Genomic DNA, 14,877 nt, shown 5'->3' on the forward strand with positions numbered 1-14,877 from the left:
CTATACAGAATTTAATCCTGGATTAGATCTCTGAATTTTTCTCTATTTATAAAATATTTCTTAGTCTGGAATGTTTGCACTGAGGTTATTTCATGAATGAAATTGTCATAAGTTGTTTATGAATAAAGTTGAATTAAAAACATCTGAGACTGGAAATCCACTGTGCCTGCAAATTATGGCTGTTGAGTTCTGATATATATGGCATCTCAGATGAATGGTCTGCAGCCTTGCAAGGGCATCTCCTGTGCACAGCCTTCTTCAGGTCATCGCACAGATTTTCAGCAGGATTCAGGGCTAGGCTTTGGCTGAGCCATACCAAAACTCTCATCTTTTTCTGGTGAAGCTAATCATTTGTAAATTTAAATGTGTGCTGTGTCACACTTGAAGGGCTAATCTCCTGTATAAATTTAGCTTTCTAGCAGACTTTTGAAGGTGTTTTTTGCCAAGAATGACTTGTATTTGAATGTGTTCAGAATTCCTTCCACCTTAACTGAAACTCCAGTTCCAGCCTTAAAGCATGATGCTGCCTCCAACATGCTTCAGGGTGGGTATGGCGTTATGTTTCTGATATTTTTCACATCTGTCTTTGGGAGCTGGTAGCATGGCTGCTTTGGAAATATTTGTTTTGGTCAGAGAAGACTAAAGTTGAACCTTTTCACCATAATTCCAAAAAGTATGTTTGACACAAAACAACACTGTACATCACCAAAGGAACATAATACCCACATCGAAGCATAGTGGGGGCAGCATCATGCCTTGGGGATAATTTTTTCAGTTGGAACTCAGGTGCTTTTGTTAAGATGGGGTGAATTATGGACAGGTCAACATGTAAGTCAGTTTTGGCACAAAACCTTCAGGTATCTTCTAGAAAGAAGAACAATTCACCTTTTGAGACCTGAATCCCGCTGAAAAACTGTAGATACATTTTAGACACTTAAGAGAAGAAAAATAATTTGTAACTCAACTAGAAAGAAGCAAAAAAGTAAGGGAAGGCAAGGGAAAGTTAAAAAAAATATTTTGTAAACTTATTTGCATACTATAATTTCTTTGCAAGAAACATAATTTTAATTTACTATAGTTAGCTAGCTGATTAAGCAAGCCTCAAAGCTAACAGACCCCAGAAATGTTTATTATGTAATGCTATAAACAGGTGTATCCAACATTAATGAGCCCACATAACTTGAAATACTTCAGGAGGTAAGCCTCTAGCCAAACAACAATCTCATGGCTGCAGCCTAAAGCAGAAAACATGCATTTTTTAAAGAGTATATCATTTTTTTACCAGACTTAAATTTGCGCTGAACTAAGCAGAGCTGAAATTATTTTCTCATTCAAGCCTGAGTCTCACAAGATCTTTGTAAGCAGGTAAAGATGTAGGCTGACAGTAGGCCGTATCAGAGAGTTAAACATTATTGTTTTACTATAATAAATATAAGCTTGGGTTCACACTGATTACATAAAGCCACGATGTGAATGCAGCAAAAAACCTTTTCTTACAGATAAAGACATAATACAACAAGCATGCAGAAGGAAAAAACAAGTAAACAGATAAACACCAACACGTAGACACACACACACACGCACACACACAAACATGAAAAAGGCCTCAATGTTCTGCTGAACTACAAGAGGTTAGAAGACATAAGAAAATAATGAACAAACATACTACTGGAAAGATAATTATAAAGAGATATATGGAACAAATAAGGTGCAAAACAGCAAATATTAAAATTGTGTTTGGTTTAAAGAGTAACTAAACCCCAGAGTTTTGACTGAGGTGCATCCATCTGCTTTTAAAACATGTGCCTGAACACCCAGTCAGTCCTTTGTACCGTCTCAGACACATGACACAACCCATACTTCTTTTGTTGAGGATCTGATCATCAGCCTTATTAGCCATAATGTCATAATCATTCAAGGGAAACTTATCACAAACTACCTGAGGCTTCCTGTTGAGCTCATGTTATGTAGTTTACTACATCACTTGTTTAATTGCTCTGATTGGCCCATAATAAATGTGACAGACAGAACATTAGTCCAGTCACCCTCTGACATTTTTTTTTCAAAGGTTCTGCCTCTCCCAAACACAGACTATGATTAGTTGCCCAGCTGGATGTGAAACTTTATCCCATGAATTGGATGTGCTGAAGAGTCTATCTGGCGTGACAGGTTTGGGTCTATTCAGTCTCAGAGAAGAAAAAGAACACTCTACCCACAACACAAGAGTGTCACAGTGGCGTCTCTGGCACCAGCAAGTTTCAACCATTGGCTGTGAGTAAGAAGTCAGTACACTCAGATGATCTGAATAAGTAACTTTATTTCCAAAATAGACAGTTACTGCTGATCTCAATGGTCACAAAAGCTGGCACAACATAAGTAGCCAGGTTTCAACATGCAGAGGGAGGTTGTTATCCATATTCCTCACACTGTATCTAGAATTTTAATACTACAAGGACTAAAAGTATAAATACTCAAATACCAAGATTTGGACCCTGTCTGATTTACGATACTACTAAATAGGGCCGGCCCTGGCCAAAGTGAGGCCCTAAGCAGAGTCTGGTATGAAGTCCCCAACACATTCATCGGTTTGCTTTTTTCTCTCGGTCACTGTGTTTCTGTGTTAGTTAATCATCAGTAGTATAGATTAGATTAAATTACCTGAAAATATACATTGTTATTGAATGTTTTCACCCGTGATATGATTTTAAAACAGCTGATTTGTGAGAGGATGTTTGATGACGTCAATTAATTCCTGATTAGAACCAACATGGGAACTTTTATCATAAATTCACAAACCAAACAATGGTAGAAGTTGAGGTTTGACAAGAGACGATGCAGAACTGCAGGTGAATTTACAGACAAGTATCAGTGAGGAGGAGACGGAGAGGCAGAGCAAGCAAACACTGTGTGTGCTTAATTAATTATGAAAGGCTCTTGAGGGTTAATTTACTAATGTGTGATACCCAGGTAAACGTTCTTTATACATTACCTTGATCATATTTATCATTACAAACATCAGCCTGATGTGCAGACAGAGAGAGAGAGGAAGACAAAAACACCTGCTACTAAACTCTGGTGGCTTTCAGCTGAAAAAAAGTGGTCTTGGGGTTTAGTTACGCTTTAAATTTATTGGAAGTAGAAATGGCAGAGTTCATACTCAACTGTCTTTGAGCAAGGCACTGTAGCACTACCAGTCTTTTCACATGCCACTTGATTTGTGACTGTGAATTTATCACACCAGCTTTTTTTTAACTCTCACACAAAAACAAGATTAATAAATACATCTGATTGGTTTTACTGTTTAATTGAATTTCTTTGTATTCATGTGTGTATTTGATGCAAGAAATAGAAAAACATGACGAAGGACCCCTATCATCATGACAACTACAACACCAGTTAGTGAGGCAAAAGCCAAGGCTGGAAAAAAAAAAGGTGGACTGAGACAGATGGATGGACCAGAATAGATGGAACAAAACTGTGAAAATGAACCAAAATACATGTTGAACACTGAGCAGCCAAAACAATCAGCAAAATGGAAAATAAAATAAATTTAAAAAAGACGGCCAGGGCTTGGAAACCAAGACAGCAAAAAGGAAGGAAACAGAAGGACGGCCCTTCAGGAGCAGATTAAGAATTGAAGAGAAAGAGGAGAGAGGAGGACGGCGGTTAAAAAAAAAGGAGCCAAAGGTTATTGAAATGTAGAGAGAGATCAAAAATTAAAGGCCCTTAAGGAGGACAGAGGGCAGAGGCCGAGAGAGAGAGAGAGATAGAAAGAGTACTACCATATTAGATCTGGCGGTATAGTAGAGCTCCTCAACACAGTCCAGATAGGGCTCAGATTCACACTGGTCAGCAAGACAGAGCGAGAGAGACCTCAGTTAATACATTAACCTGGACTGATGGAGGGAATGGGGGAGGAGTGGAGACACGGATGATTGATGAAAAATGGATTAAAGCCAAAATGGGCTCTGAAGTCCGTGGATCAGCGAGACAGAGAAGGAGGGAGATACTGCAATATTAATCTGAGGAGGAGAGGGGATGGCTGAGGAGGGATGAGGTAAAATAAAATAGGTTGGGGTTAAATATCAGCAAAACTGAAGAGCAGAGACAAAAAAGTTAACATTGAAATACCAAAAATACAAAAAATCGAACTTTCTAGTTGTCTCTTTTGGCCAGTGGTGTTCTTGGCTGCATTGTGTTTCCATTAGGACAGCATGTTAGCACAATCCAGGTGTCTCTAGAGGTGAATTTGTTTAGCTATAAAATTATACTAAATGTGCCTAAAGTTAATCCAGCTGTTCACCCCTTGCTTATCGTATGCATAGATGTCTAGGAATCCTGCTGATTATCCAGTTTTGATGCAACTAATCACATGTAACAAATCAACTGGTAATGATAGCACTGTGGTCCTATAGGTTTGGATCTTTTAGATCTCAAAATTAGCATCGTCAGGAAGACAGAGATAGACCCCAATGTGTTAATATGATTTTAAGGAGAGAAGGTAGACTGAAGGATAAAGGGGATGAATGAAGATAAATTCCATGAAGACCTTTACCAGTGTCTTTCTCATAACTTTACACATAATTTCATAAAAAAAAGAAGATGGAAGGGAGAAGAAAATGAAGGTTGGGTTTTCTTGAAGGGGGGAGTAATATAAAAGGAGATTTATGAAAAAGTGCAAGTGCCAGGAAAAGAGAAAAGTGGAAGGAAGTGAGAGAGAAGGGTCTTTATCAAAATGCCGCAACTGAACCTGAAACCTGCATCATCCATTTAGTTTACACACCTCTTAAACCACAAAAACTGACATCAACCATAAGGCAATGCCAAAATCTGGTGTATATAAATGAAACAAAAGAATTGCGCACTGTCATCTAATGTGAACAATACAAATGAGCTTGTATATGGTAAGGAAGCAACATTTGCAATTCTTTCCAGCTCACAGGTCTTGATCTTGATGTCTCCACTTTCTGTTGTTAAGGACTAAGACATCATTCACAGAAATGCTGTCAAGCATTTAAGGATTCCTGAGGTTTTCCATGCCAGGTGGGTCAGAAAATTGTGGGTCTCCGCATGTATGGACAAAATCAAAATACATTCACAGAGGCATCAAGGGAAAAGAAATTTGCGATGCCTGAACCACCTCTTCCAGGGCCATTTGAAGTGAAGTGCTTCTCACTCTGTCCCTTACAGAGAGCCCAGACACTTCGTAAAACTCTAGGTCGCAGCTGGTGTGCCAGGTTACTGTAAAAAACTGAATAAGGCTGAAAAAAAAAACATGCACAGCTGCATGCTGAAAAGCAGCTGGCTAGTCATTTAATTCCCACTGCAGAAAGATGAAGAAAATAATTCTTTAACCATGGCTCGCACAGAATGAATGTCCTACACCAGGGGGTTTCAAAGTGTGGGAAACTGAGCCTCCCCCGAGAGAAAATTATTTATTCCATGGAAACCCTTGTTAAAAATATGATTTTTACAGCTATATGTTCAAACATTTATGTCTTGTCTTTAAGCTTTTTTTATTTTAACATCTTTAGATTTTTTTTATATTTTGGTTTGCAGTGTTCTTAAACATGCATTTTTCCAGACAATTAGTTATTTGGTTTCAGTAATGAACTTAGTGCTATTAATACCTAAATATTCTGCTCTATTCTCTAATTTAGTGGGAATGCATCTATGCAAACTCATAGTTGATTGTCCTGCATTATATTCTGCATTGAGGCAGGATATCATAACAGTAGATCATCCTCCAGCTTCAGCCTTGCCTGGTACTCACCTTCAGTGATCGAAATTCATTTTAATTCTTGTGAAAAAATTCCCCTGGTTGGGTCACTAGACTTAGCGCTTCTGTCTCAATATGACCCCAGGGTCTACACAGTCTTATGTTCTCATTTGATTGTACATCCTGGCTAATTTAACACCATAGCCATTAAGCATCATCAGGACCAATGCTGGAAAATCCTCACTTTAATAGTCGACTCTGGTGTAGTCTCTATATTAACTATAAATCTATCAAATTTGCCCCATGCAGCAGAAGTTAACAAAGCAAATCGCCTTTTTCTGGTTAATGGTTCCGCACCTCCCCTCAAGTCCTGTGGTGGCCCCCAGGAGAAGATTGCCTCACACTTTAAAAACCACTGTCCTACACCACCACAGGAAACTCAGTCAACTTTGCGGATGGTTTTTATATCTGCATCAACCCACATAGGCAGAAACAGTGGTCGATGTAGTTGCTTCCTGTGTTTCAGAGAGGATTTATCATGCTGGTACTAGTGAAATGACACAAACAGACATTCAGACGCACACATTAACACAAATGCAACAGCTAATAACTCACCGGCTCATGATGAGGTTCTGTTTCCTTCCTCAATGGAGGATCAAACTTCACCTGACCAACTGAAGGAGATAAAGGTCAAAGAGGGGTTAAGAATGGGAAAAATAGGGAGAAGAATGAGGTTAACAATTCAGTACAAAAAAAAGAGAATTAATAATCCCAGTTTCCTTGTGTTCAGGTCTTTTGTCACTTTTTTTTGTCTTCTTAGTGTTTAAACTCACAGTTTATCTCTGACAGTGTCTTCCCCTCCCTTGCGCTCCTGCTGGTGGAGCGGATACGATGAGGAACAGACACCGGAGACTATCGGAAAAGAAAAGGAAACACATGCACACTCAATAGGCTGTTTAAAGAATAACATAGTTTAATGGTTTATAAAGTACTAAAAATTACAATACGTTAAAAAAAATCCCTCTGCTATTTCCTGTGGGTAGGATATGATGACACAGCAAAACAGGCAACCACGCTCTGCAACCAGACAGCCAACACAAGGCAACACAGACCATGAGAACCACTACCTTCTCAATAAATCTTCTTTTAGTGGTCTCTAAGTGATCACAGGTGATTCTGAGGGATTTATCTGTTATATTCTGGCTTATATACAAAAACCAATCCTATCTTCTAAGTCTGTGAATGCCTTATGATATAAAGATCAACGTTATAGCAGTCTTGGTACTTCACAGTATTCACACTGATCTGCACTCTAACCAAGGAAATGTTCGTGCTTCAGTCTTTGAAATACAGAGGAAACCTCTATACGCACTGAGATTGTTTAGGGGATACCTGATGTCATATGGTCATTGTGTTAATGTTTATACAGCACGATTGCTCAATCACAAATAAAACAACTCTAGACAATCTGAAGGCATCCTTGAAGAGAAAATGTCAACACAGCAACACCAAACCATGCTGACACAGCGCTGGAAACAGTCAAACCAAGACTTCACAGAAATGCATCTTGCAAAGCCATATTTTTTGTACAGATTCACTGCATTTTTATCAATTCCAAAACACACTGTTTATTAGAGTTCAATATGATTTTAAAATCTCATAATTGATAACTGCAAAGGCAAAAGTAGATGAAGATGGCAACCAAAACTGACATGTTTGAACACTACCACCTTTTCATAGTTCAACCTGTGCTTTCTTTGACAGGATTTTACTTCAGCCTATCAAGCACTGGGCAAATACAGACATAAATGTCTTTTGCAACAATAACAAGAACTAAACTTGGTTATGTTTCCAATTCCAGTGGCCATTCTGGTGACCATACTCATCAGTAACTTTTGCAATTTTCTGAGCAGGGTCTGCTTTGCTGAAGACATAATGGCAGTAATGCTGTCATGGAAGTGTGTATTGTTTTAGTGGTCAAAATATTGAGAATTAAATTTGAGTTCTTAATGTCTTGCTGAAGAAAAGGGCTGATATTCTTATGTGTATAGTAAATATAAAGCCTGGGCAGCTGTGGCTCAGTAGGTAGGTATTTGATCCCAGCTCCTACAGCTACATGTAAATAGACACATAACCCTACTGTTGTGCCAGTGGTTTGTGAATGTGTATAAACAATGTGAATGGGGTAGGTGAATACTGATGCCCACTCTATAACAGCCTTTGCCATCAGTGTATGAATGTGGAGTGACCTGCTGTGTAAAATCTCTTTGAGTAGTCAGATGAATAGAAAAACACTATAGAAGCTCAAAAACATTTACTAGCTACCATTTAAAGGTACAGATAAGAGGCTGTTGGCTTAGAACTTAACTTAGAAGTGTAATTGATGTTTGAATTAAGTTAGCTTATCAGGAGAAATAGAGATAATTAAATTAATGATAGTTTATTTCTATTGATGTTAAAATAAAATTGCTCCCTAACACAGCCCACACCCGAGACGAATTTCCATCTGACCAGTTTTAAAAATAAGAGACCCAAGACCTAGAGACCTAAGTCTGAAGGAGAGTTTCAAATTTTCACCGTTTTTTTTAAACTGACATTACTTTGTAGAAATCTGTTTTTTATTTTGACAGCAATAAGATTGTCTTCAGTTTTACTTTTTGTAAAAAAAAAAAAAAAAACTATTATTGATCATGACTGATTTTTAATTTTGTTTTATTTATTGTTACATGTGCTGCCGACCTCTTGGCCAGGTCACCCTTGTAAAAGAGGTCTTGATCTCAACGGGTCTTCATCTGGTTGGATAAAGGAATTTATAAAGTCAATAAAAGTGTAAAATATTCATGGGAGTGAACACTTCTATAAGCATTGGAGAAATATAAATATCCATCATGTCTAATACTCCAAATTCAAGATCAGGGGGGCTCTGATTGGGTGGAGATAGTAAAAAAAATCATATTGTCACCACAAACTTATAGAGCATTTGGACAAATAACTTATTTCCATAAGCCTACAAACAGGACACACCCCTCAAACCGTTGGGAGTGGACAAATATCACCTACAACTGGTCTTTAAAGGTCTGGTGTGTGAGGGAGCCTTACGTTGCTTTGTAATCAACTGTAAGAAAATCATATGTGAATACTCATTTCCATGACGGCACCAGCAGACCCTCCACTTTCTAACCCTTCAGTTCTGCTGGCCTCCTTTGACTAAAGAAACACCAGACAGCTTTGTATGTGTTAGAATGACATCACTTCAGACAATGCAGCCCAAACCAGTACCTTCCTGCGGGCTGCAAAACGGGGTGCACGTCGAGCACCGGGGCTTATGGGAAGGAAACGACCCCTGTACTTAAACTGAGTGGATAGGTAGTGGAGAAAAAGGGTTAAGAGAAAAAAAAGAAGGGAAAAAGAAGGCGGAGAGAAAAGTAGTGAGAATGGAGAAGTGCTACAAGGAAGAAAGGAGGAAAGGGGAAGAAGAGGAGAAGAAGGAGAGAGAAGATGTGAGACAAGGAGAGGAGTGAAATGAGAAACAAGGGAGAGGAAGAAAGGCAGAGAGAGAAGGAAAGGAAAGAAAGAGAGTAACAAAGAGCAGAAAGAGGAGTCATAAGTTCCAGGGATAAGAGGAGCTGAGGATAAGAATGGTAAGGACAAGGAAGATTTTCATGTAAACATGAGGAGAGAAAAGCAACACCCCAGCAAAATATAATCACTGCTCTGTTGACCAGTCATGAAGTTTGATTTAGATTTCTGTTTGGAGAGAAGGTGAAAAGGTTACCTCTGGTTCAGGGTCATCATCATCAAAGTCATTAAAAGTGCTGTGGTCAGGGTTATTGGCTTTGTCCAACAGCTCGATAGCCAGTGTCCTGCTGAGAGGCTGCGACACAAATGGGTGCTGGAAGAGGAGAGAGAAAGAGAGAAGACACCAATAAGACCTGAGATAGCATCTTCTGTCTGACCAGTATTCAAACAACCCACAAGTATCTGAAGATGGTAATAACTACATGGTGGTATTTTATTTGAAAAACAACTGACGACATTTCTGAACTGCCACACATTTGCTACACAGTTGAACCTCTTGCCAACTGATCAATAAAGCACTAGTGCAAAAGCATGTAACAACAAGGACCTTCTAATTAGCTATGATTATATAGCAATCACTGAACTTTATGTTTTGCTTATACATTCACATTTTGCATTAGTGATGGCAAAAAAGTTGGCATATGTAATATGGAATTTACTGTCCTCTGGTAATGGTAATATTTCTGTGTTCCACTGCAACAGATAATGTGCTTCTAACGTGCATGCTGATGTACTGTATATAGGTTAAAACATTTAAGATTTATCATAGAAATCAGAGATGCAAGATCAGCATCAGGTAGATTTTGCATCCATAGTAATATTTATTTAACCTTTAAGTCCCAGAAATTATTGGAGATTTCCTCAGTGTCAATATTGAGACTTTGTTGTAAGTTACTACACATTTTAGGAGAATAAAATCTGACTTCATTGTTAAAGTTCCTGTGAGAAGCCTCTGGTTTTTATAGATTTATGTGTCCCCTGTGAACAAAGTAGAATCCCTTTTTTCTCTACCAATCTTATCTTGTACATGCAAGTCTTGTTTTCTTAATCTGGTTCTTCTTCATTGAAGTGTTTTTCGGTGTTTTATCTGTGGAAAATGTTCACAAATGCAGTTTTGGCATGTGTCACTATGACAAGGCAAACAGGCCTTAATATCCCTTTATAGAATTAGTCAGACCTTATGCTGCTGGTCTTATTTGCTTTTTTTATTGTTTTACTTAAAAAAATAAATCAGTATTGATTTTACTGTTTCATAATCCCTGAAGCTTTATGATAAGTGAAAAAACATTTATTTAAAAAAAGCCATTTTTCTTTAAAAAAAAAAAAAACTGTGTAAAATTTTGTTTTTGAGTTTTGTAATATTAAATCATTTGTCCTTGTTTATCATCTCACTTTCTAACAACAGAAGTTTTTCGTACGGCATAATCAAAATCCTATCCTGTCATATCCTGCGTCTTCATTGTAAAAAGGTAACTTTGCAATGTAAATTTAAGTATAGCAGTATAGGAAGGAGCTGTAAGCTTATTTGTAGTCAAACTGTCCTGTCAGATTGTTTTAAACACTTGTAAAAATGTATTGCTCACCTGCAGAAGTTTCTCAGCAGTCGGCCTCTTCTTTGGGTTCTTGGTGAGGGCCAGTTTGACAAAATGGTGGAAGTTGTTTGTCCTGACATGTCATAAAGAAATAGGCATAGAAAGAGAGAAAAAAAATATGATTGGCTTAACTTTTGGCCCTGTCACAGCTAGGCAGTTTGATATGATTGAGACATTTAAACCACAGATTAAGGCATCTACAAAGCTTTTCTCTTACCACTTGAGTTTATCTTTCAACTTGGGAGGCTGGAAATTACTCTTGGTCATTAAAAACAGGGCCCTTTGGTAAAAAAAAAAAAAAAAAAAAAGATAGCATTAAGTCTCTGTCATTGTATTTTCAAAAAGTAGTTAACAGGCCCTAAACCATGCAGACAAGATCAAAACAAAATACCACTGTACAATTGCGAGTTACAAACACAGCACCACTCAGTGTTTTGCTTACTAACTTGTCTGACTGACTTCATCTGCATATTTACTCAGCCATCATACTGCTTTTTATCACAGCACACATTCCTCTGCCTACCTCATGGGGTGCAGGTCAAACATGGGTGGCTGCAGTTCGGCCAGCTCTATTGCAGTAATACCCACAGCCCAGATATCACACAACTGGTTGTAACCTCCTTTCCTCTCCACTGCTGCTACCTCTGGAGCCATCCTGTGGAGAGAGAGGGAGCAAGAAAAAAGCAAGATAGGCAGGGGGCAAAGAGAAGGGAGACAACAGAGGAAGATGAAAGAAATGTTGAATAAGCTGCAAGTTTTTGCCAAATTTTAAATAATTTTAATGAAATTGCTACAAAAGGATACAACTTTAACATTCAGCCATTTATTCTATGCATACATTTTTGGTTTGGCAAAGTATTATAACTAATGAATAGTCATATTTAGACAATTAATGCATGAGAAATTAGTTTCTGCTAGATTTCTTAAAAAAAAAATTAACATTTGGAATTTTCCTCTCCTGTCTGATCTGATGTCAGAAACAAACCTTGCTGAAGTTGTGCAAATTGGTGTTCTCAAAGTCATGACTGATTGTGAAAGACATCATCTAGTTTAAGTGCAACAAAAACTAAGGAAAATCTACAGAATATATTCAACTTGAAAAACTAAGTTAGTCAGGATATTTTATTTTACATTTTAGCGAATGTCTGTGTGTGCATGTTTCTCTGATATTATGTCTTTTTTTAATTTACTGGCCAAGTGTGATTGTAAATTGCTTAAATTGTATAGTTGTGTAGTTGCTACTCTTGGTGAGATGTTCAGGTAAAAGAGATCTCTAATCTCAAAGGACAGCACTTGTATCAGTAGGAAGTCGATTTGTACATTTTATCAATCTGAAAGATTATTTATATGGCAACTGAGAACAGCAAGCAGCACTAACCAGTATGGGGTTCCAATGAAAGACTTCCTTTTGGCTAAGGTCGCTGTGATCTGGGCCGATACACCGAAGTCAGCTACATATAAAGGAAGGGAAGGAGAGAAGAGGGAGAATTTTGAAAAGGGAAAGAGAGTGTGTGATATGGGAGAAAAAATATAAAAAGGCAGGAGACAGAAAGGTTTATTAAGGGTGTGGGTGGAGAGGGGGAAGAGGAGTGGGGAAAACCAAATCAGTAAATGAGGCCAGTCAGATTCAGTCTATCGAAGCAGAAGGTAATTGCAGAAGCCTTGCGTGTTGCTCTCACCTAGTTTAACATAGCCGTTGTCTGTCAGGAGAATGTTGGCTCCCTGTCAGAGACAAACATGTCAGAATTTCTATATATAAATCACATTTCACTTCAAACTTCAACAATAATTTACATCTAACGTGAATTCAACTGCGTAATTTCACTGACAAGGATTTCATTATTGAAGCGGCCTGGGGCTTTGAATCAATCATTTCTGTGTCAAAAATCTCCACCACCACTTATGAATGACAAATATTTAAGAATCAGTTTTTCGTTTTCAATATCAAAAGATTGCAACTCTTTCTGAGTTTAATGAATTAGTTGATCCTCATTTCACCATAACTAATGCATAATTAATCATTAAAATGTATAGCTGTATGAGCTCTAATTCCTACAACCATGTAATAAATTCAACAAATTACAAAATAAGAAAAGGAAATTTGGCTGTGGTGCAGCAGTAAGGCAAGACTGAAAGCATCATTTTATCAACTTTTTTCAACAGGATGTCACCTATATAAACACAACATTTTCACTGAAACTTAGACAGGCCTAAAGAGTAAAAGTCTGGCTGCGATGCATACTTACCTTTATGTCTCTGTGCATTTTGCCCTTATTGTGTAAGTAGTATAAACCCTGCAGATACAGTGACAAAGCAACAGGTTATGTAGGTTGTTACTGCAGAATAAAAAGGAAACAGTCAACAGAATAACAACACAGAACAAAAGATGGCAGTGTTTATTTCTTAAATAGTGCAAAATGAGAAATCTATGTATTAATCTTAACGTTTTGTGGAAAACGTACAGTTATTGTTTGATTAGTTCAAATAAAAACTTGCAGCAGATCAACATCATCTACACATATGCAAGATAACAGGCACCAGCGTAGAGTTTTAGAACGTTCCAGTATTTCCCTGTAATATATGTCAGAAATTTCCTGATGTACAATATTTTCAAATTTTAATGAGAAACAATTTTATATAAATATGTTTAAATAATTGATTTAATTTTAGAGAGCAGAAGTTGGGGCACTTGTTGGCCTTGAAGTTATGTTGCAAGTCATTTTGAGGCTTAGGGTGCTTTCACACTGGGCCTGATAGTTTCTAGCTGTACTGAAGCAGTTTTCTGACAGAATTAATGAACATTAAATTATACAAAGCTCAAATTTTAGATGAAATATTGAAGTGTTAACACAGCGCAAATGAAAATAGATTTTTTTCCCCTTGTTTTGTAGATTTGGTTGTCATCTTTTTATAAAGAAAGAAACTGGAGCAAGCGCAGCTTAGATTAGGGCCAATTGGATGAGATATCATTCTGTACTACCATTACACAAATATTACCAACAATAAAGAAAGTGTAAACGCTACCTGCAGTGTCTCCCGTGACATGTAGGCTATCTGTGACTCTGACAAAGGCCCGGTTACTGAAGCAGAGACAATAAAAATGAGAGACAGACACACAAAGAGAAAGAAGGAGGTGAGTAACAGTGGGAGAGAGAATGCAAACAAAACATGGCACTGCAAGCATAAAAAAATGTGTGTATCTTTGTGTTTGGCTGCATGTCTTACCGTGATAGATATCCTGCAGAGAACCTCCACCACAGTACTCCATACTGATCCATAACTTATCTCTCCTGCACACACAGATGACAGTGTCAGAACAAACATACACACATCTCAAAAATCAGAAAGATCTCTCTCACATTCACCTGCCCTGTCATACACAAACAAAACCTACAGTATGATGCTTTTTATTTTTAATAGCAATCACGGCAAATTTATTGAACAAATGATGCACTCTTACCGGAGATAACTGCCAAAATAGGCTACAATGTTGGAGTGTTTACAGTCCTTCATCATTATGATCTCTTGCTGGACAACAGCAAAGTCCTCACCTAAAAGAGAGCACATTGGTAGACACACATTTTGAGAGGTAAACATTACTTTCAAAAAAGAGTGAAGCAACAAAAAGAGAAGTCTGAATGTACATGGATAGATGTCAAAGCAGGGCAAGCTCATTTATAGAGCAGCATTCATACACAAATTAATTTAAAGTGCTTTGCAGAGTTAAAAAAAAAAAAACTTTTATGGCAAAGATGGCAATGAAAGACAGCAGAAAGACATTAAAAATAAGACAGTAAGACAACTAAAGAAAATTATATCAAGCTAAAATCAAGCAAAAACTAATTCCACACAAACAAAAACATGCTCTGTCTCAGGCTTTTAACACACACGTCTATAATATGGTGCTGGGCTTTAACTTTAGTCCTTCTTGTCTCTTTTCTTACTTTATCACACTTAAAGTGATTAACTTACAACACAGCAAACAGA

General features: G+C 37.6%; 1 protein-coding gene across 6 annotated transcripts in view; it reads right to left on the reverse strand.

Moving 5' to 3' along the window:
• The window catches only part of LOC121510605 (mitogen-activated protein kinase kinase kinase kinase 3-like), a 61,226-nt gene that overhangs the window by 24,353 nt on the left and 21,996 nt on the right, over nucleotides 1–14,877 (reverse strand). For 3 of the 6 annotated variants that reach the window (XM_041788720.1, XM_041788723.1, XM_041788718.1), the window contains exons 3-15: nucleotides 14,351–14,441; nucleotides 14,116–14,180; nucleotides 13,915–13,970; nucleotides 13,137–13,184; nucleotides 12,570–12,612; nucleotides 12,269–12,341; nucleotides 11,414–11,545; nucleotides 11,108–11,170; nucleotides 10,882–10,963; nucleotides 9,495–9,611; nucleotides 6,553–6,631; nucleotides 6,335–6,393; nucleotides 3,783–3,845 (exon numbers count right to left, since the gene is read on the reverse strand). In XM_041788720.1, the coding sequence (XP_041644654.1) occupies nucleotides 3,783–3,845; nucleotides 6,335–6,393; nucleotides 6,553–6,631; nucleotides 9,495–9,611; nucleotides 10,882–10,963; nucleotides 11,108–11,170; nucleotides 11,414–11,545; nucleotides 12,269–12,341; nucleotides 12,570–12,612; nucleotides 13,137–13,184; nucleotides 13,915–13,970; nucleotides 14,116–14,180; nucleotides 14,351–14,441 (971 nt within the window). The remainder of the gene's footprint in view (nucleotides 1–3,782; nucleotides 3,846–6,334; nucleotides 6,394–6,552; nucleotides 6,632–9,494; nucleotides 9,612–10,881; nucleotides 10,964–11,107; nucleotides 11,171–11,413; nucleotides 11,546–12,268; nucleotides 12,342–12,569; nucleotides 12,613–13,136; nucleotides 13,185–13,914; nucleotides 13,971–14,115; nucleotides 14,181–14,350; nucleotides 14,442–14,877) is intronic. The other 3 variants (XM_041788721.1, XM_041788724.1, XM_041788719.1) reach the window with 1 other exon arrangement.

The sequence above is a fragment of the Cheilinus undulatus genome, linkage group 6 (genome assembly GCF_018320785.1).
Source record: "Cheilinus undulatus linkage group 6, ASM1832078v1, whole genome shotgun sequence".
NCBI classification, from domain to species: Eukaryota; Metazoa; Chordata; class Actinopteri; order Labriformes; family Labridae; genus Cheilinus; species Cheilinus undulatus.